Source organism: Argiope bruennichi, chromosome 4 (genome assembly GCF_947563725.1).
Source record: "Argiope bruennichi chromosome 4, qqArgBrue1.1, whole genome shotgun sequence".
NCBI lineage: Eukaryota > Metazoa > Arthropoda > Arachnida > Araneae > Araneidae > Argiope > Argiope bruennichi.
In genome coordinates this window covers 50,641,269-50,665,273 of record NC_079154.1, presented here as the reverse complement: position 1 = coordinate 50,665,273, position 24,005 = coordinate 50,641,269, and the positions used below count along the sequence as shown (strand labels likewise).

The 24,005-nt window shown below is 25.2% G+C and overlaps 1 protein-coding gene across 1 annotated transcript; it reads left to right on the top strand.

Annotated features, from left to right (window-relative positions):
* Nucleotides 1-1,214: 1,214 nt before the first annotated feature.
* On the top strand, nt 1,215-23,611 carry LOC129967071 (uncharacterized). Its single transcript, XM_056081733.1, has 19 exons — nt 1,215-1,410; nt 6,695-6,805; nt 8,155-8,239; nt 8,513-8,564; nt 8,820-8,927; nt 9,229-9,277; nt 9,964-10,022; nt 10,663-10,698; nt 10,811-10,863; nt 11,092-11,152; nt 11,606-11,734; nt 13,706-13,836; nt 14,339-14,384; nt 16,928-16,993; nt 17,475-17,534; nt 20,265-20,347; nt 21,072-21,138; nt 21,758-21,782; nt 22,727-23,611. Exons 1-19 carry the CDS (start codon nt 1,374-1,376, stop codon nt 22,759-22,761), a joined length of 1,293 nt encoding a protein of 430 aa, XP_055937708.1. The 5' UTR covers nt 1,215-1,373; the 3' UTR covers nt 22,762-23,611.
* The last annotated feature ends 394 nt before the right edge of the window (nt 23,612-24,005 follow it).

The following is a 24,005-nucleotide window of genomic DNA, read 5'->3' as shown; positions in this document are numbered from 1 at the left end:
AAGCGAACGAATAAAACTAAAAGATTGACATAATGAATTCCACTTTGGCTAGAACCGGTCTTCAAGGTCAAATATTTGGCGCGCTTTTCTTTTACGTCTCCGCCAACTCAGCTTCATTCAGTTCGCAACCATTATCATCTTTCGTACTTTTTTATTCACGCTTTTTTACCAGCTGATATTTTTGATACTATTAATCACATTAGTAGTTATTAGTTTTGATTGTTGAATATTTATTCGATTCGTCATTTCTATTCACTTCTAAAATATCTGAAAAAGAGAAAGTGTTATCACCGACTACGCTGTCCACACCTTCAAGACGAGTGAAATCAACAAAAAGTGCAGCATGCAGAAACATAAATGTTTATTCTCGACTTCGAGAAAACCCTCAAGATTCTATCAATCAAATAGTCGATAAAGTTTCGCATCTTACAGGTGTTTCGCAATGAACAGTTTTCCTTTTGAAAAAAAGAAATAAAGGATCCAGTCCTTTAAGTACTCCTGAAAAAAAGCGCCCAGGCTCAGTAGGCAAACATTCAGGTCTTATAAAATATGATGATTTTACATTATCCTGTATTTGACGAAAAATCCATGCATTTTTTCGTAGAAATGAGATCCCAACATTAAATAAAGTTTTAAAAGATGTGAACGATGATACAGATATCTTTTCGAAAAACATTAGCTGAACTACGCTTTACAGAATATTGAAGGATTTAGTGCTTTCTTTTGAGAAACGATATGAAATAACTTTAATGATTCATTAAAATAATGTATCAATAATATTGAAAAAAATAAGGAAACAATTAATTCTCCGATAAAGTAATAATATAATAAAGTAAATAAATATTTACTATTTGGCGAAAAATCTGCGAGATGAAGTTTCGCCAGCGATCTGCATTTCTAGTAACTTTGTACTTTAAAGTAACCCAGTCCCCTGACAACGACGGCAATTCGGCATGCCTAGAATATACACTACTGCCAAGTTAGGGTGAAACAGAGTATAGAAAGGAAAACCACCTGTATTCGAATACGAAGTTGAAGTATTTTCTCAGACCAGGGAGGAAAAAGTCAAATGCTGATATAAGAATAAAATAACGTGAAAGCAATTCTTTAATACAGATTTTTAATAATACGTATTAGTTTTTTCCTTAACATTTGTAAAAAATTTTAAATAGTAAAAAAAATAATTAGAGGGCGAGAAAACATAACCGGAAGTTTGGCGACAATATGCGGAATATATCCGGTTTAATAGATAGCAGACAGCCGTGCGTTTGTTTTGATATTTGTTAGTTATGATATGAAGCTAAAAAATTAAGTTGTTGGATTGAATAATGTTGTAGGAAATATATAATTTGATAATTTCGAGAAGCTTCAACATGTCTGTTAGTCATCCATTGTTAAAGCAATTAAAAGGTACTTTCTTTTCCATTTGCAGATATGTATATTTCTTGAATGCTTCTATTGGATTTGAAAATTTAAAGCAATTTTTAAAAGAAACTAGTATTTTTTAAAAATCTGTACTTTTTAAAAATTAGAAAAATATATATTATATTTGTTGAAATTTATTCTACATTTTTTTACTAATTAAGAATATATAAGTTCAATACCAGAATTTATGACTAAGTACAGATTTTTTTTTAAATTTTTTATTTGTATTTGATTGAATATGCGATCTAAATTAAGTAGAGTGCTCCAATTTCATAAATCAATATTTGTGTACATGATGAATTATGTATGAGCTGTGTTGATTGCAAATATATTTCTGTGTTCAATGTGAATTCCTTTTTTTTATTTATTCAAGGACACTTTTCACTGTATTAACGAAAATAATATTGATGCACTATAGGTGAAATTATATTAAATATTTATAATTTTTAATATCAAATCGTTTAAATTGTGCAAATATAACTATTTTAAAGTGAAGAAAGATGTTTCTCTCCTGAGTCGAGTCACTAATTATCATTTCAGTCCAGTATTTTCTTAAAAATACTTTTTTTTCTTATAGTCATTCATTGTTCACCTCTATGAACAATACTTTGATGTATACAGTATTATATATATATCTTTCATGTTACATATAACATCAGAGAGGTAAAAAGTTAAACCAATGATCAAAGTTTAACAAGGAAGTACTTAAAACTTGTTTGAAAATTAAGGACTTTATTGAAACCTTTTTAAGAATATAATTATTGTTGTTAGTTTTAAGTATTCTTTTTAGGAAATTCTCAAAGAAGTAATGATTTGCTTTACATAAATGTTTTCTATTTATTATGATATTTATTATTTTCTATTTATTATGATAGAGAAAATATGAAAATTATATTAAGAATTTTACTTTTCTGTATAATTAACAACAAGGACCTGGATACTGTTTAAATAAGTGAATCCTTGCGAATAACTGTCCTTTTTTTAAATAAATTGAGAAGCAATACGCTTAAGTTATTAATGGGTTTAACTTAAACGTCAATAATATCTTATATGTTTCATGAAATTTTATAAATATGTCTGAAGAAAAACTTGCATAAATTAATAAGGAAATCTAAATAAAATATCCTGAATGAGTGCATTTAAACTAATGATTTAATAATTCATTATGTTTATAATTTTTTATATTAATAATATATATATATATATAAAATAGGTTTCATTGTTCCTACCTAATTCTACAACAGGTTGCATGACTCTATTATTATTATTTTTACTTTAGGTTCTAAAACTTCCATAATAGAAAATTTATTTATTTTGATTTTATTTTCTACTCTATATATAACTTAAGAGCATTATTTTATAATTTTAAAATGCAAACCTCTAGATCGAATGAAAGAACTTATAAAAATCTAAAAGACAATTTATTTATATTTATACATTTTAAATACAAATCAGACATATACCCATGTAGATTTTGTTTTATAAGAATGAATACCTAGAAAAGAATTAAAATTACATTAAATATTACTTAATTATGGTTCTATTAATGATGATAGTATATATTGAAAAATATGGCAAAACGTTTTTGTACAGTAAGAATATTTTTTTAGTATAGAATATGAAATTATCAATTACAACTGAAATCAGGATTCTCAACCAAATTCACCTTAAAGAATATTAACAGAAAATTTATTAAAATAGTCTATAATTTCTAAGAAAAAACCTCTTAATTTTTAAAACATGCTCATAATAGGGAGATAAGCAAATAAAAAAAAATTACAGTGAAATAATTAATATATTCCTAAATATTTATCAAGTTTTATTTTAGTATATAAAAGTGTTAGTTTTTCTCTAAATATTTCAACTAGTCTAGAAAAACAAATTAAAATGTAATTTTTATAATTTTTTTAATGCTGTTCATAAAATTTTTTTTAAAAACTACTTTTGGAAAATGAAATTCTTAAATAGTTGCTGCTTAATAATTTTTTAAAATCAAAATTTGCTTAAAAATTATATATATAAAAAAATTGTGACAAGGTATTATATAGTTAATTTTTTATAATTGGAAACTATCACTGTCACTTCTGCTCTTTATAAATTATTGAACTGATAACCTGAAGGGCATCATTATAGCTACTATCACATTTGGTGTAAATTGAAATGTAAAAACTCATACCAATGATTCAACTCACAAAGTACCTAACAGCTTCTAGATCTCAGGTTTGGTCCTCTGATAAATATATTTCTTTTTCAAGAAATAAAAGAGCTTCAGTGTTCTTGTGTCTGATGCATTTCCAAATAATTAAAGTATGGATATTATATTGTTTTAATGTAAATATTTTTCATGCTGAAAATGTTATATATAATTTTTAAAAATTTATTTAATTACATGAGCTTTGGCTTTCTTTTGAGTGCATATCCTTAGTAAGAGATTTAGCTTCAGTGTTTTTCCTTTGACTTGAGTATATAATGTTAGCATTTTTCCATAACAACTTCCAAAAAAAGATAGAATAAAAATCTTTTTTACGACATTTTTTAATAATACTAATTCAGGTGCCTTGCAACATTCCCAGAATTTTGATAATTTTCTAAAAAATATTTTTTGCATACTTTTCAATGATAATTTTCATTGGTGTAGTGAAATTTGAATTGCAATTTTCAGTCAAATATTTGATCTCTAATTTTTTTTTTTTTTTTCCATTTTTGAAAATGAAGGGAAAAAAGTTTCTGTTGCACATTACTTTTAGCTACCAGCGGTTCTCCAAATATGTTACTTGTATTTAATTTCAATTAAAGTCTTATGTAGAACTTGATGTTCATGACTTCCTTAAAAAAGTATTTTTAACGTGTCAAATTGTGATAAACATTAAAAAATGGGATATTTTAATAACTTTACATCTTTTTTCTTTATTACATATATGAATCTTTTTAATGAAATCAAGTATCATTGCATGAAATGTCATTAAAAAATAAAAGTAAATTTTCTAATTTCTCATTTTCTGCCTGTATTGGAACCTCTCTCATTTCACATGTAAACTGTATAACCTATATTTTAAACTTATGCCATGTTACTGATCTAAATTTTGCTAAATATATTAAATTAAAATTCTTCATATTTAAGTAATACTGGAAAAAAAGTTTCTTTAGGAAATATTAGAACAATGCTCATAAGAAATACAAGAAGTGTTTATTGAAGATGATCATATTTTTTTAAGGATTATTTTTTAAAAAATCAAGAAAAATTAAATTATTATTTCACATATTGCAATAGTATTTCATGGTTGTGACTTCACTTCTGAGGCCTTAATTAGCCCACCGCATATGCATTTTTTTCACTTTTGACACTGTTAAAAATAGATGTGACATGCAACAAATGCATCGAAATTTTGCTTTGTCTTAAAAAATTTGTTGCTGTCTTACCCTATAACACAACTAAAAGTTGTTTTAAAGTGTTTAAAAAAGAAAAGATAATTGATTACAAAAGAGGCAAATCATGTTCCAATAAATGATCAAATGAAACTAAACATCAATGTAACTGTTATGATATTGAGGGAAGGTAGTGAAATCACATGAAGAACTATATTAGAAAAACTGAACATTTAATTGGATGCCACTCATGTGATGTGTACAGAAAACCTGCACATTGGTTATGCTTTGGATGGTGGGTTTCTGAAACTTCTTGTCATTATCTTTCAAAAATTGACTTCGCATTTATTCCCATCCTCCTTGTTGCCCTGATTTAGCATAGAGTGATTTTTCCTTTTCACAGATTTGAAGAAATACCTCCAGACTAAACATTTTTCACCGTCAGAAGCAGTGGTGAAATTTACAAAGACCATATATATTTTGTGAAGAGCCATCGAAATTTGAAGTACAAATATTGGTTGTTATTTTTATAAATTTACAATCAATCATTATTGAACAATCTGCATTCCTACTTCTAAGTATAAATGGTATTCAAGGATGTATTTTTTATGATGTATAGAATACTTGTGTTTTATTTTTTCAAGTAGTATAAATGGATAGAATGGATATGTAATATTCTATTAGATGAAACTGTAGTATTATTTTGTAGGTTTTCATCCTGACTTAAAATGAAACTCAGTTTTCAAATAAATGAGTGTATTTATTGATGTTTATTAAACATCAATAAAGTTGTTATTTCACAATTGTCAAATAGTCAATATCACAAATAGTTTGAAGGATTTGTAGAAAGAAGAAAGGCAGTTTTCCAAATTTCAATAGAATATATATTTTTAATTTAGAAATTCATTTTGATAATAATAAATTTACTTCATGCACAAAACAAACTGGCACAGCCCCTATTTTCTTCCATTTATGATTTTTATGTATTAGTCATCCTTTCAAAATATGAATGGCAAGTTTTTGATGTGAAGAACAATTAGATATTTTCTGATCTTTTTCATGCCATGAAAGAGTTTGTTTAAATTGTTAAGTCTTTCTATATGAAAAGGGTATAGTGTGTGTGTTGTTCCCCCACTGCCTTATACTATGAAGAATGATGATGATGGTATAGGATTATTTTGAACATATCATGTCAATAGAGTTGAGGGAGGAGTCAGGTGTCTCTTAAGAAGACCCTGAATTAAGAACCCCTGATGAATTAGTCAATGATTTAACTAGATAGTGTTTTAATAGCTATCAAACACATTAATCTTGTCAGTACTGCATTGTTCAATGGTGATATGGTAACAGACTGCAGTTTAGTGTCTGAAGGCATGAGCAAAGAATCTGTAACCAGTTGGTGTGAGACCATTTACCCTGTTCCACAAAATTATCCAATTCTTCTTTAATAACCTTATTCATAATTTTGCTCTCCTATCTAGTCTTGTGTGATGGATATATTTATTGGTCATAGGGGAAGATAAGAGCAGATATATCAGTAAAACCAGCCAAAAAGGAAGACAGTTTTTATTTTCTAATATTTTTTTAAGTGGGTTAGCATACTCTTTTTTTTTTCTCCTTAAAATTCTCATTTTAAATAGGTGTTTCAAATTTTATCTGGCCTTTAATCTAAAGCTACCTTGAAATTGTTTATCATGTATTTCATTTAAAGTTTTAATATTTTTCTAATGCCATATATACATGTGTGTACAGGAAAAAGCAAAACAAAGTTTATAATGAGTGAAAGGTTACTTGATTAAAACACATTTTAAAATCCTTAAACAAAAGTTATTTTCTAATACAAAAAATTCATATCTAGTTTTACTTTTCTTTTTTTCATTTGATTTCTTTTATTGAATTCTAGGTCATGTTTACGAGTTACGTAAAGATGCTCAGACTGAGGTTCGTGACCATCATCCAACTATGCTACCATTATGCCATACCTTGGAAGAAATATTCCAAGCTGGATTGAAAAGTAAATTATTTATCTTAATTAAATTTTTAAATAATTATTTTATTAAATGCAAAAAAATATTATTTTAATGTAAAAGTTTGTCTGCTTATTTTAAAAACTATAAAGTTACACTTCCCATTTATAAACTTTATTTCATTACAGCTCAGAATTTATAATTATTGTAATATTAAAGCATTTGTTTACATAATGCAAAGGACATAAAATCTTAGTTATATTTAGTTTTGGGTATTGAAAAGAACTTAAATCTCCTGAAAGAGACATCACTTTCAAGGAGTATGTACTCTGTGTTATTGATATCATGACTTTAGAATTTCTACCTTCTCTCTGCCTTTCTCTGAAGACATTGGGAAATTCTTTGAAAGGCTTCAAATTTGTTTGGTTAGTCATAATAAAATGAAATTATGTTAATTTGCTGTATTTAATACTCACAAGTAATCAGTATGTTAGATGATAATTAACAGTTTTTATAATTAAATACTTATATAAAATAACATAAATGATATAAAATAAAATATGTATTATTGATATTTAAGTTATACTGTAATTGTATGATTTGACACTTTAATTTTAAAATTTGAGTATTGTTAAAAAATTAGATTTTATAAAAATTAATGTGAATTTTCAATAATAGCATTAAATTTGTAATAATCAAAATTGTTTTTTAAAATTTTTTAATGTATGTCTTTTAATGAAACATCAGTTTAAGTCAATCCCTTGAAAGCTATATAAACAGTGCTTTACTGTATATATCTATTAATCAATATTCACTTAAATACAATTTTTGAGTTTTTTTATTGGTTGTAACTCTCATCTAACATAAGCTTTGACTCATTGTTTTCTGTTTGATCAGCATCTGTCAAATGTATGCTACATGCAGCAATGAATATCATATAATTGGTGAGAAACATAATATAAAGTTATGTCATTTATCATATTTAATGAGTATTTTTACTGCTGTTAAACTTTAAAAATATGCAAATTTTGATTTCTAATATTTTATATTAATTTTTGTTTACAGAGCTTTATTTTAAAGTTTAATTATTTGTTATGAAACAGAGAATGAAAATTAGAATACTAATGAACAGAGAATGTAAAGGTAATTTGAATAAGAAGCTGTTTCATGTATTTGTTGAGGAATAAGTTTCCTTCCAATCTCATATCAAATTTGTTTATAGACATTTTTTTTAAACCATACCTTTTTTTGTAATCTTGAAAATGTTTAAACCTGTTTAATTTCATTAATACTATATTCTAATGAGAATTGAATATTTTTCTGTATGAAATGTCTGAAAAACTGTTAGTTTTCTTAATATTGTTTCAGTCTCGCTTATTCATTTTTCTTCTTGCAGCAAAACTGAATACCCCTTTTGGTTTAATGAGGAAAGATTATTGGTTTTGGGTTCAGTTCTTATATGAGCAGCGAGATAAATATAGGTACTTGATTATTTTATATTTCTGAAATTTCAATTTGTTATATTAAAAATTTTAATCCATCTAGTTTTTTAAATTGTGTTTTTGCCTTAAAAATATTTAACTGTATGTTTTTTAATTTGATTTCTATTTTATATTAATAAATATAAAAATATTTTTGAAAATAAGATGATACTAAATAAGTTCATGGGGAAAAAAACTGATTATCATACATGTGAATAAATTAGCAGTTTTGTAACTTATTAAAATTTTTCAAATATTGTTCTTCCTTCACAGGATGCCATATGCACTCGTAGAAGCCATTGAAAGTGTACAAAACAGTAAAAAGGTTTGCAGTGCTTTTTTATTCCTTAAAGACTATAAAAGCCTTATATTATAAACTTATTGAAATTGTTGATATTAATATTTAAAAATGAATTTTACTGATTTAAACTACTTCCATTATAAGAAAATTCTGTGTGGTTTTGTAAGATTATCCTTTCAGAACAATAATTTAGTTGAATAATTTCATATTAATTTATAGATTTATCAATTTTTTTTTTATTTAAAAATGTTTTTATTCTACTTTTTATGTATATTCTAGGTACATACAAACCTTGGTAGAGGTCGTTTGTTTCTTAGAACAGCTTTGGTGAAGAAAGTACTGCCAAATATTTTAAAACTCTTAATGTTTGATGAAATATTTTTGTTTGTAAGTATACAATTTGTAAAATAGTGTTACAAAATGTCATGATCTGATATTGAGTACATATTAAGATTTTGTTTATATATATTTAACTAAATTAATGTTTCAAGTATTAATTTCATGTTGTCACACCTTCAAATTTCTTAGAGTCACGTTTTCATGATTGTTACCATTTGCAAAACTTGTATTATTTAATTTTGTTTTATAGTTTGGAATACATGCACTTTTTTTTTGTAATTTTATTATGATTATAATGGTAATCTTAATTATAAATATTCATGATTTTTACAATTTTTGTGTTTCTTAGTCATCCTATGATCCAAGCTCATCAATCTTAGGAAATGAGATAATGTGTGGTAAGTTGCTGTTATATTTTGTAAATTTTCCATTATTGTTTCAACCATATTTTGTTTTAAATTATCCATCCACATTTTCTTAAAATTTTAGTTTTGTAAAAATTTTATCAATTTTAGCACTTTTTATTTAATATGGAAATTTTTAACTTTGTAGCATCTGTAAATATTGAAAAATGATGTGAAACGATATACCTTTCTCACTCATATTATGATTTTTCATGTTTGTATAGTGCTTTCCTTCTAAAGATCTCTGAGATTTTTTAAAGCTTATATTTCTCTCTCTCTCTCTCTCTCTCTCTCTCTCTATATATATATATATATATATATATATATATATATATATATATATATATATATATATTAAAGTTTATTCTATTTTTCAAAGAGATGTTATCATAGTAAATAGTATCTCAGCATTTTAATATACGTTTTTTTCACCCTCTTCTTTATATTTGGTCCTTTTATAGTGAAATAAATGCATTAACAATTTAAAGTGAAATAAATGTTCATTATCACCCTTAAGCAATGTAACCAAGCCATCCATTCTTTCCTTTGCTTTCTTGCAGCTATACCTCTGCAAGTTTTTTTTTCTTAATTTTATTCTTTTATGAAGTTTTTTTTCTACGTCAGATAATATTGATCAAATTGTCAAAACAGAATTTAACACTTGTGTACCTCTTTTTTAGAGATCCTTTCATCTCTTTTACATGAACTGAATAAAATTGATTTTAAACTGGAACTTAAGGTACGTTAATTCAGAGAAAATCATGTTTTTTTGTATGCTTAGAGATCTATGGTGAATATTTAAATTTAAATGCATTATATAAATTTTAAATAAGATTTTTGAAATTTTTGTATCATGAATTTAAATAGTATGGTATTAACTTTTAAAAAAGTATTTAAATAGATTTTATATTGTTATATATTTTTATTGAAATGTAAATTATTTACCTGGTACTTATTTAATTCATTTAAAAAACAATTATTTGTGTGGAAGACATTCTTTAAAAAATTCTGCTTTATATTTTTTTTAGTTGAATAAATTATGTGTGGTCAAAAGGGTGTGTCATAGACATACATAATTAATTTAAAACTTGAAAATTTTTTAAAAAAATTACCTTAGGGATTGAGATACTTTAGTATTGCATCTTGTAATAATTTGTAAATGAAAAAAGAAATTGCTGTTCCATTTTGGATATTCAAAGAAAACAAAGCAATCCTTTATTTTTAAAGACTTTTGGAACTTATATATAATAAAAGAATACAAACATTTCTTAATCACTTGAGTCCTTTTTATTTCCATTGAGACATATATTTTTATATTTAAAAAAAAATAATTGTTAAAAAATTTTTTAAAATTACTTTTTTCTTTTTTCCCCATGTAGAATGCCAGCTTCTTAGATGAAACATGGAATTTAGGAGTAAGTAATTTGTTGATTGAATTTAATTATTTAAGAAAGAAATTTAAAGAATAATCTATATTTCTTGAAATAACTATTTGCAGTTTTGTTAAAATCTTTTTTCATTTTGCAGGTTTATAAAAAGTTTGAATTTGTTCCATGTAAGGAAATGGGAATTACATTTGTGTAAGTATAAACTAATTAATTTTAATTGATGTATGCAATTAGAATAATATTTTGTTGCTATATAATACATTAAGATTGCAAAAAAAAAGCAATTATAGATCTACAAATTGTAAATAAATAGTATTATTTTTGGTATAATTTTTGATATTTAACTTTGCTCCTATAATTTTCAATAATTAGCTATAATAATCTTAATAGAAAAGAAGTAACTTTTTTCCTTTTTTGTAGATATGCAAGAGGAAGAGTAATTGTTGTTAAAGTTGAAGAAGGAAGTGTTGCTGCTGAAGAAGTAAGTTAATTTTTATTTTTATCATTTATAAAAAGCTGTAGAAATACATTATTAATCAAAGTGAGAGTATATTTAATAAATTTTACTTTATCTATATTTAATGTAATTTACTATATTTTATTATATATACGGTAGTAACTAGATATTGTTCTTTTAATCATTTTTTTGATTTTGTATTGAATTTACTTAAAATACCAATGTGCAAAAAATATACTTCAAATAAAATTGGCCATAATTGCTGTGGAGATTATGTATTTTAAAATAAGTATTCTTTTTTCACTTTATTTTTTATATGTATTTTAAGTGGGATTTATAATTTTCGTTTTGCATGAATTTCACGTTCTATGAATCCATTAAATGACCTTTATTTATTCTTTCCATCTTAAAATGGCCATGATTTTTTTTATTTCGGGCATTTTTAGATTTTTATTAAAATTTTCTAAATTGTTTTAGAACCAGATTGAACCAGGTGATGTCTTAGATGAGTTGTATGGGCAAAGCTTATACCGGTGCAGCAGAGGACTCATTTCATCATTAGCTAACAAATATCGAGGATTACCCATTTATTTGTCAGTTGTAAAAGTAAGCAAGTTAATGAAGTATTTTTTCTTATCAAAGATGTTTTTTATTAAGATCAATTCAATTCTGGATTTCTGTTTGGTAAAAATAAAATTTAAAATAAACTTTGGGAATTTTTAATAGCAATATTTTATTGGAAAAAAGCAATTTAATCCTCATATGGATAAAATTTATTTTTTAATCAGTTTTAGAGCTTATCTAGCTAAAATGATGGTTAGCATTTGAAATGTTAATGCTTTATATTATAAAATGCTTAACATTTATGTAAATTGAATTACATTAATTTTTAATTGCCTATGTTCAAATTATATGAAGAGTGGTTGCGAATTGAAATAAGTATTCTTCTAGACTCTTTGAACCATATAAGTGAATTCCAGATATCTGGAGTGTTACCACAAGTTCTGATGACCTTCTTCAGAGTAGTCAGGAAGGTTTGATGATTATGACTGTCCAAAATAAAACTTAATAAGGAAAAGAAACAATGAGTGTACTGTATAAAAAATACTAAGCAGTATGCATGCAGGAGGTTAGAGAGTGTGGTGAAAGCTTATAAGCCAGTTTACAGCTACGCTACACACGTAATTGCTTTTGTATTGTGGTCATGTTACTCGGCTGCAAACTACAAGGTCCCAGGTTCTATCCTCGCTCAATTCAATTGCTACATTGGTGATCTCGGACGATGAACCTTCAACATTCATACAGCTGTTGTGGCGCCATCTACCCGCAACCAAAGTCGTCAGATTCACTTGACGCAGCAACCCAAAGTCGTCAGATTCACTTGACATAGCAACCCAAAAGTCATCAGACTCACTTGACGCAGCAACACAAAGTCGTCAGACTCACTTGGCGCAGCAGCAACCACTCACCCACACACGCTCGCCATAACGCTTGGCACTACTCAAATGGGTATAGGCACATTAGACTCAACAACTAATAAATAATACATCACCACTCAACAGCCATATCATTCGGATCACCTCCAACTCACTGGAGGGAGAGTCTGTGCTGAAAGCTTATAAGCCAGTTAACAGCTACGCTACATGAGCAATTGCTTTTGTATTGTGGTCATGTTACTCGGCTGCAAACCACAAGGTCTCAGGTTCTATCTTTGCTCATGCCAATTTGCCACAAGGGAAAAAAAAATACAGTCTTCTTACAAAACTAAATATATTACAAATTAATCTTCAGTGAGCATAACTACTATTAGATTTGTAGTGAGAAGTTAGAAATTGATATTCATGTATTAATTTTGAGTGAATCTTGTTTATGGAATTTTAATCGAACCAATTCCCTTCCAAAAGTTTATTTGTAATTATTATTTATTGATGAATATAATAAAAACTATTAGACTAGATCTCCTTCATTGTATGTTAATTGACTGATGTAGGAAAAAAAAAATATTTGATAATCATAATTTCTTTTTGGAAGAAATAAAAATAGATGATGTTCAATGTATATAGATAATTCTTCTTCTTATACATGATAGTTTTTTGATAATAATATATTTTTAATTTTTTGAATCTTGAATTAAAATAAGTTAATAAAGAGGCTCAAAATATAATAATAAAACTTAGATAATTAAGATTTCAATTCTGGATAAAAAGTTGAATATATATAAGTTATTAATATGTTAGTAAGTATATATTAAAATACTTCATAGAAAAATTATTTTGTCATATAAAAGAAATTATTCTAATCATAATTTTTTTAGCATTCATTTTATGAGATGTTGAGGAATATGAGATGTGTTAATGAGATGTGTTTTGTGAAATTTAGAATAAATTCTTTCCCTATCATTTCATTTGAAACTGATATTTGTTATCCAAAAGAAATCCTGTTCAAGAAGTATTTTCTTTTCTTTATATGTTTTTCACCATCTTTGCAATTTTACATATTTGTTCTTTCTTGTAAACTGTCATTTTGTAAAACTTTTTGGTAATTTTTTAAAGATTTTTTTTAAAAAATTCTTTATAGGGCTTTTATGTTGGTAGCATATATTCACCTTTAAAACCAATATTTGAAAAACTACATTTGAAAAAAGCATTTAATAAAAAAGAAGAAGAAAAACCTGATTATATATTTACTCCTGACTCAGGTACTGGTAGGTAAGTTTCCTTATAACATTTATTGTTTTTATTACTTTTTTTACTTATCAAAATTCTACACTCAATTTATTTAATATAGTTATTGAATTCCTTTTTATTCTCATTTGTATCATTTCAAAATTAAAAGTTGTAATATGTGTTCTGTTGGCAAATTTCTTGTTAATTTTCATTCAGTTAGAAATTGAAATCCATTAAAAATTAAAGATAATTTAATTATTTTTGATGCTTTTAAATTTATTATTTACTTTTTATGTTGTCATCTTTCATAATTATGTTTCAATTCAAATATCAGAAGAATGTTAACATTTCCAACATGACATTTTCCTTCATAAAAGTTTTTATTAAAATTACTGAAGAATAGATTTTATTTAATTTTTTTAATAACTTGTTTGGTATTTTATTTTATTTAAAAAATTAAGTGAAAAGAAATGTTTTTATAATTATTTCATTTCATGATAGAAGTTTCTACTTTATAATGTTTTTTTTTTTAATGTTATTTCAGTTTGAAATTCAACTTAAGTCTTCTTGCACGATTTCGCGTAAATAGCGTAAGTAAATTTTATATTATGATTCTATCAAAAAATATATATTTTTTAATTATTTTAACTTTTGTGGGAATTAATATTTCTATTTAAAAATGTAATCGTTAGTAAACAGCAGAATGCTGAATTTTTTAAAAATTTATTTTTACTACAATTTAAAAATATTGTTATAGCATTATTCCCAAGTAAGTACAGAACAGAAAAATATTATTATTTCAGTGATAAATATAATAAATTCACAATTAATGTCTTATACAATTTTTAAAAAAACTGTGAATTAAAATACCAAATTTTATTGATAAATAGAATATTGAAACTTATGTATTTTCTAAAACAACATTAATAAAATCTTCTACAAAGTGTTGAAAAAGACTACTCCACATTTGAAAAATTGTATTTATATTACCAAATTACTAAGGACATAATTGTACAAATCATTGTGAGGAGATCATTCTAATATTTAGCAAGATATGTTGTTATAAAAAATATAGGCACTTGTCTGTGTATTTTTTAATGAAAAATTGCAGCAGTGCTAAACATGATCAGACTCTTTATCACATATCTTTTAGAAATCCTGATCTTTTTTTTTTACTTTCATGATTTTATTCTTAGTGTGTGTATGAAAGATAAAATGTTTTTTCTCCCTTTGGGAGCTCATTTTGACAAATTCAAAATAAGAATATAATTCACCTTTTTGTACTGGAGATGCTGTAAAGAGAGTGATATAAATTTGGATATATTTAGTAGATGTGCTGATTTCTTGTAACAAATAAGTTGTACATTTCTGAATTTATAATTATAATTTCAAGACATTATTCTTGACATGTTAACTAAGGTTGTAACTTTTCCCATTTTGATAATATTATTTTTCAGAATTGAGGTATTTATTGATTTAAGTTACCCTGTGTAGTATATTTGATTCTGAGACTAAATTAGAAATGAAATATATTCAAGAAATTTCTGTATAGTTATATATAGAGAGAGTGTTACACTACTTTGACTTAAACTAACTAGGGGTCGAGTACTATTATATATTTGTTCTTGCTTCAACTGTTTCCAATTTCATAACATAATTCAAATAAAACAATAACAGAAATTTAAAAAAAAAAATTGTCCAGTATTCATAAAAAATGGCATGTAAGCAACACCAGAAACAATAAGTTAGAAATTCTGAATTTTATTATTTGGTAAAATTTGGATATTAATAGCAATGGTATCAATGAACTGTTGGACTCGTACAGCAAAACAGTTTACAGAAATGTTTGAGCAGATCTCTGCTATAGATGTCCACATCCTCCAGAAAGGCAAGTGATAATTACAAGCTTGAAAGGAGGGATGCAAATTTTTGAGACAGTAAAATCAAATGAGGAACACATTCTAGGTAAGGATATCGTTGTCATGAAAATAATTATCTAATTATCCCATGAATTGGTTTTTGTGAACCTAACAATACCAATCTATTTTCTGAATATTCTTTATCAATGTTATAAAAATAGATTCATTATTCAATTGCATTTAAGACTATTAGTGTTGAATTGTAAGGAAAAGTATGCTAATGTCATGAATAATATGTTGTAATAATAATAATGTGGATGCGATAGATTGAAATAAATCCTTCTCTCTACTGAAAAGAGCTTATGAATTTATTTTTCAAATGATAGGTTAATATACATATAAGGATTCCATGATGAAGTTAGAAGAATTGTTAAAGTGACACTTTCTTGTGTTTTAGTCATATTCAGAATTCCAAGATTTAGCTTGTCATGAATTGCATCTGAGTTTTATTGATGAATTATTCTGCTCCAGAATCGAGATCAGGTTGGCTTTCATGGACTTCCATCTCAAGAAATTACTCATTTACCATCCTTCTGTTATTTATATCATGTCAAAGGGTGAGAACACACTGTCTGATGAAGAAACATTAATACAATTTGACTTTTTCCATTCATATTTATAATTTACATCTAGCCTATTAGTAAAAAGAAATGCCCTGGATTATTATTGATTTTTAAATGGAAAGAGCTTGTTTCATAAATAATAAATACATTGTATGTATTTTATTTTTTAAATATTTTTTAGATAACTTTAAAATAATCTGCATGTTTTTTTGACGGAATTCGTTTAATCTTTGAGAAAGTAGACATGGATTGTGTACTCTTTTGCCATAAATTGAATACTGAAAATCAATTACTAATTGTGGATACAAGTGAAAGGAGGGAATTCTCTTATAAAGGAATATTTCATATAAATGAATTAATGTTTTTATAAGGTTGTGTGATCAAAATAAATTTAATAAATAATAATTTAACAAATGTAATAATAATATGTAATACTAGGTAGGTAAAAAAACGTGAAAATCACAGGATTAGCTGTTTATAAAATTTTCATTCTATTGTTTTAATCAAACAAACTTTTTGATGCAAGTCTTTCATTGTAAACCCTTTTTTTTTTCTTGTTATTTCTGAAATATTTTATAAAATATTAAATGATTTCAATAAACAAACATTTTACTTTATTTATTAGATTCCTAATACTTATATTTATTCTAGGATGAAAAAGCTGAAAATGTTGACAACGCTATCATCAGAGCACTGGAAGCAAAATGGGAACCTGAAGTAATTTCGAATATTTATTATTTCATTTTCTTGTTTTACAGTAATTTAGTTTCCACTTTTTTTTTTTTTTTTTTTTTTTTTTACAATTTATTACAGTAATGCTTGTAAAAAGAGAACTCGTTTAACAAATAAGATACATTGGTAGAATTTTTATTTTGAAGTACACATTGCATACATTTGCTAAATAATTAGTTTCAAGAATATTTATTTGAAATTTCCTTGATAATAAAATATTTTTTTAAAAATAATTTGGGATTTTTTCTAGTAAAATATGATTTTTTAATTTCCGAAATTATAGAAAAGAATTATGAAATTAAACTCGTTTTAGCGTGGTTAAGTATTATTTTCAAAAATCTGTTGTAATTTTGTAATAAAGTGCATCATGTATTTTTATAATAATAAATTAGTTCATCTATTGTTATGTTTATTATCTTATTCTGTAATTCATTTTTTTACTGATGATAATCTGTTTCTAATGTAGGAGGTGATAATGTATGTTACTGAACGAGAGATTAAAATGTATGACAAGGATGAAACAGAGGTAATATTTTTTTTTCATGTTTCAAAGTCTAATGGAGAAGCAATATAAGAAAAAAAAACTATTTAGAATCATTCTGTAGATATCTTTGCTTTATCTTATATGTTTTTAATCACCCACAGTAAAAATTGAATATTGTTTATGTAGATTATATTACTTTGTTAGAGTATCTCCCTGGGGGGGGGGCACCTCCCAAAGAGGATGAGATGCTTTCGGCATGGTGGTTGGATCTCATCACCCTGGAGGGTATATAAATAGGTGGTGGTCTGGCTAGTCCCATTGATGATGGACGTACATCCTTTGGGTAGGGTTATACCGTGGCCAATGATGGCTCTTAGCACTCAACCATAGTTCCTGCCAGTGTTGCTGTAGTGGCGGTTTGGTCATTTTTATTATCCGTGCGCCTTCAGGCAGGTCAGAGAGTCAATGATATGACTTACTTTATTAGAGTTATAAATATTTATTGCAGTGATTTTGACCAGGTGATAAATGTTTGTTTGGGAATGTATGGTCTGGAAGCTCGTCGGAGCTTGATTGAAATAGGAGAGAATTTCTAGAATGCTCGATCTTTCACCTCACTAGATTATAAAAGGTAGACAGGTATAAAAGGTGTTTTTTTATTGTATAGTTTTATGTTATTGAGCTTTGAGTTATATAAGCATATTTCTGCACTCATTCAAATCTGTGACATTTTGGATTAAAAATTGTCTGTAAATGAAATTGTTTCATTCTAAGGAATCTGCATCTTCATGCCTACTTCTTTTCCAATTGAAAGATAGTGCTTGATATCAAGTTCAAACAAGATATCAGGTTGTTACAAATGTTTGGTCTGTTTTTATTGATAATTGGAATTATATCTCAAAAACTATGCCTTATCTGTTTCACTAATGCAAAGTTTTGAGGTTATTTCCAGGAAGGACTTTCAGTACTTAGTTGGTGGAGATCGATCATTAAATTTTGTTAAGAATTTAAAATGGCTAAGAATAAACAGCAATTTCGACATATTATGCTTTTTTTTTATTTCGGAAAAGGCAAATGTACAAAAGATTTTCTTAAAATTTCATAAAAGCAACATCGATCTTAGTGTTACCTTGTTCTGAAAATTTGATTGAAAATATTGATTCCAAATTAAAATTATTGATATAGATCAACTTGGGAGATTAGAGAAATTCTTAAATTTAAGGCCACATAAAGTAAAGGCGAGAAAATGTTTATAATCAGAGATGATTAAAAATAGACAATTGCATTAATAATATTAATTGAAAATCTTTTAACTTCTGAACATCAATCAGTGCAAAATTTTATGCTATACCTGTGTTAGGAGTAGAACAAGATAATTTTTCCAAATTAATGTTCTTGTTATCTGAAAATCAATATGATTTATGAATATATATATTATTTACAACAAAGCAATTTAAATAGACTATATATCAAAAATGATTAAACTGGACAACAAGAAGGAATCTTTCACCTTACAAAATTTTTTAAAACATGAATGTTATAATTTGTTTTGATCATCATATTTTTCTAGTATTTTTCAAATACAATTTATTTTTTTAATCTGAATATAGTTTGGAAAGTAAAAAATTACTTTTTATATGTATTAAAATATCATTTGGATTCATTATTCAGCCAAAAGTATCAGAATTTCTGAAAGGTTGTGAAGAGGTATGAGACGCGTTAGGATAGAACCTGGGACCTTTCGGTTAGCAGTCCAGTAATGATCCGATTTTACCAAAACAGCTGTCCGTGTAGAAGCGCTGTTACTGGCTTATATGCTATTCACCACAGTTGGAATTATACAGCTAATGAACGACAAAGAAAGGTCATGAAATGAAAAATGACACATACTATATCTGTTAAATGTGAATTTCCATAAATAGAAATTCATTTTAGTTTTTATCTAAGAATGAGAAACTTTTATATTAATCCAGTATGTAGTGTTTTCCTTTTTATAATTATATTGATAGAAATTTAAAAAAAAAGGACAAAAATATGAATTATGAACCAATTTAACACCTCAACTACTTTATATCTGAAAATTCCAATCCTATATGAAATATATGTCAGAGTTAATAAATAGAACTAACACTACACAATATTTATAACATTACATTATATTACCACTTAGCAAAGATAAACCACTGTAATCAACTAACAAAAGAAAGTTGTTTTCTAGTTGATTAAATCCCATTTGAATATTTAAAACTTTAAGATATGTAATTATTAGGCATTAAATTTGAGAATTCATTCTGATTATACATATCTTTCTGAGATTCCATATATGATCATCATCTTTAAGAATCTCATTTAAGTTGCTCTTTTTTTTATTTTCAAATGATTGAATTAAATAGATTTGAAACTTGAGTTATTTACTAGAAATTTGTTTATATCTGATCTGAAAAACGTGGGGGAGAATATATATATATAAAATTTTTGCGGCTCTAAAATTTTAATATATGGTTCCATATTAGCAAAAATTCCTGAATTATAAATTTAAAACTAGAAAATATAGAAAATTTTTTTCAGTTTAAAAAAAATCAAGTAGAATTTTATTGATATTTGCACTTTAAGATGATAATTATAAACTAAAAATTTCACTCATACTTTATTTGCATGAAAAAATTTAATGCCATCATCTAGGTGTGTGTATATACATGTATATTAAGCTACTCCAGCAATTTTATATGTTAATAATAACTTATTTTTTCCTCTTTTGTTGTGTTACCTAAGTTGTTGGTTCACAAGCATTTTTCAGAAATATCTGCTTGTGGCAGAAAGAAAACTTACCCAGATGTTTTTGCATTCATTTTTGGGTAAGTATATTTCTGTATTATTTAAGAAATTACAAATGTTATTGCAGAACATGCATAAAACAACAACTATTATAATTGAAGAAATTAATGCTTTGATTAAATATATAATTTTATTAAAGATAGTACTGTTAATACAGTTGCACTACATAATAATCGCTTTCTTATACCAGAATTTTCTTTAAAATAATGTAAATTATTCTTCAGGTATTCAGCTCTTTTTCTGATATCCACTATTTTCTGAACACATTTTGAGGAAAAATCTGATTTAAAAAGCGAAAAATTGTTAAAACGTTTCTTCATTTTTGTTAATGCATTCTATTCAACATTTAAAAAAATAAATGTTGGAATTTATTTTAAAAGAATATCCTTTTAATTTTAGACTTTAAAGAGTCGAGCATGTAATTTTTATAAACATTTTCTATTCTAGTTTTTAAATATATTAAAAACTTCTCATTGAAATAAAATATATGTAATTTGACATAAATTATAGCATAAATTATAACAATTTAAAATTTACTTTTAAATACAGAAGAAAATTCTTTGAAGTCTTTAGATACCATGCTATATAAATTTCTATCAATGGATAGAAGAAAACATAAAAATACATCATTTGTACTTCAACTGTTAATGAGGACATTATCCATATGAATAATCTTCTCCATTATATTTAATAGGTTGATTTTTATGCTTACCACTAATTAATGTATTATATATTATATTGCAGGAATACTACTTGCACTATTGCTGAAGAATTTCGATGTTTTGTGTTAAGAGCAACATCACCTGTTGCAGTAAGTTTATTTTTTATTTGTGGTATTTTGAATTTTTTTGAGATTGATAAAAAATAGTAAGTAATTTATCCACAATCATTTTATTTATGTTTGTGTTTTAATTAATATTAAATTCAATTTTCATTTATTTCTTCTTTTTAAAATGCAAAGCATGAAGGCATCATCAAAAATCCTAACTATAAAATTATGAAAATAATCTGTATGAGTTCATTTTTCATTTTTTTTTTAAATCATACAGTCAGAACTGTAGGATTTAATGTACTACTCCTTTTTTATTGCTATTCAAAATATGCTTGAATAAAAATTTTAAAATTTTATTGGGATTAAACTTTAAATATTATCTTCTGCTATTTGCAAAAGATCATTTGGAAATTAATGGATAAAAATTAATGATTAGAAGGTGAAGAAAACAGATTATGAGGGAAATTCAAAGATTTTAAAATTAGCAAAAGATTTGTTGTATTTTGTGTGTGTATTCAACAGGAATCGGAATTTAAATAGACTTAAATACTTTGAAATATTTTTTTATTAATTATTCTATATTTAGTTTCATATTATATCAAAATAGATGAAATATTTGTATTAGTTTATTTTAAATGTCTTTATATTTCATTTATAGATTGCAACTATTCTTGAATTAATTGGTAAGAAATTTTAAAATAAATCTTATTGTGTTTTCTTTTTCTTTCTTGTATATATTTTACTTATTGTGTTATTTAAAGGTTAGATTTTAAAATTTTTCAATATGTGTGAGTTTGAAATATTTGGAGTAATTGGATAAAGAAGAAATTTAAAATATTTAATTTCTTTTATTTATTTAATTAAATTATTTGAGCTCAAATGAAAGGAATGTATTAAAACTTGAACATTCTTTAATTTATAAATATTTCCTGTATATTATATCAATTCTTGCATTTTTTAAATCATTTCTTTCTATTCTGTTATTTTTTAAAATAATTAATTGCCCATTTTTTTTCCTGATTAAATAATTTGTGAATGTAAAATAAGTTTTCTACGGTAGAATAAAAGCCTCAAATGCTTGTGCCTTGAAATAAAAAAAAATTATATCGATTTTTTTTTCTATTTAAATTTTTCAAAATAAAGTTTTAAATTGTATTTCATTATAAATAATGATTTGTATAAAAGAAAAAAATGTCAAAGTAAAGTTTTGATTAAAAAGTACCCAAAAGCTTCATTTGAACCCTCTATTGAATTAAAAGGAAACTGATATTGGGAAATATAATATAATTTAATGAATATGTATGTGAAGTCATTATTATTTATTACCATTAAAGTTTAGATTTCTTCTAGTAATAGAATAAGAATAATTAGCCTGAACAAAATATATAAAGTTCGCTGTTATTTAGTTATAAAAAATAATCTGTAACTGCACAACAATTAAAAGTATTTTTTAACATTATTTTAAGTTTCTTTTAACTTGCATGATTATAATATAAATTATTTATTCGTTATAAAGTGAAAAGGATGTAGACATTTTATAATTCTTTAATATGTCAATGGATACAACTTGAGATATATAAAAATCTAATGTGATTTTTTTATTCATTCCATTAACATTTTATTGCAGCCCATGGTTTTGTAAAAACGCATTGGGAAGTATGAAGAGCAGTCAAGACCTCTGAATCTTTATTGAAAATGCAATCCTATTTCTTTATTCATTTCCCAGGATTCTGAGGATAAAAGTAGTATCTGAGAAGCACCCTAGTCCACATTAGTTTTAATACCACTTTTGTATAACTTTGTTTGAAAACAAAGTCACTAAGTGTTTGAACTCGCAGTATTTCGCTGTGTTGAATATTCACAAAAGGAACATGCTTTTAAAAGTAAGATAAAATCAATGTATCTCTTATGGAGGGTGAATTTTCTATTTAATGCAAATTTAGTTATCAGTAGAAATGGCCAAAACAAGCATTTTGTTATGAAAAGTGTGTGCAGAAATGGTGCTATGAGATAATATTTCTAACAATACAATCTACTAACTATATTGTTTCTTCGAGCAGCATGCTTCATTACACGAATTCATGTCTCCCTTATATACATTTTGTATACGAAAAAAAAATGTATAATTTGTAAAAAATGCTGTATGTGCAGCTTTTAACCATCTAGACAAAATGTGTAAATCTACTAAAAAGAGTCTGTTTTACTATCCAAATTGTAATAAAAAATATTTTACATGTAATCATATATTCTCATATTTAGTGAATTATTGTCAGGTTTACTTGAGAAAAGAAATATTTCATCATGGGATGCACAATAGTTTCTTCCAATATAAAATTACAGAATAAGTAAAAAAAAATTAAGATATCATTTTACTAGAGAAATATTTTCCTAAAACTGACAAGAAACTGAAAAACTAACAATAATATGGATATGCATTTTATTATCTCTATTAAAATTAACATTTTATTTATTTCAACTAGAATAAAATGAAATCAAATTTGAGAAATTTCTTAAAACTAATTATGATTTTAAATAAATATAGACAAAATATAGTTTTATTATTTTATAATATTCCTTTCATAATTGAATTATATAGATGGTTCTTATAATTAATCATATAATATAATCTTGATTAATATAATATAATATAATAATGATTTCATAATATAATAATAATAATAACATATTTCATAATGTTGGATTCTTATAATTATATATCACATTCCCTGCACAGAATGATAAATATGTGCAATATCAAATTTGTTAAGTCATATAATAATCGTTATTTGTTGTATTAATAATAAATGCTTTTAATTACTAATTTTATGTTAAAAAATTATAAAAAAACTAATAATGAATATTTTTGGTTAGAGTATTTCCATTTTGATTACAGAACTTCAATAATT

Bases quoted from the DNA above. Each gene is read 5' to 3' on its own strand.
- LOC129967071 (XM_056081733.1), top strand. From the start codon at position 1,374: ATGTCTGTTAGTCATCCATTGTTAAAGCAATTAAAAG. The intron at 9,278-9,963 runs GTAAGTTGCTGT...CCTCTTTTTTAG, and splicing joins AGGAAATGAGATAATGTGTG to AGATCCTTTCATCTCTTTTA. The intron at 10,864-11,091 runs GTAAGTATAAAC...CCTTTTTTGTAG, and splicing joins GAAATGGGAATTACATTTGT to ATATGCAAGAGGAAGAGTAA.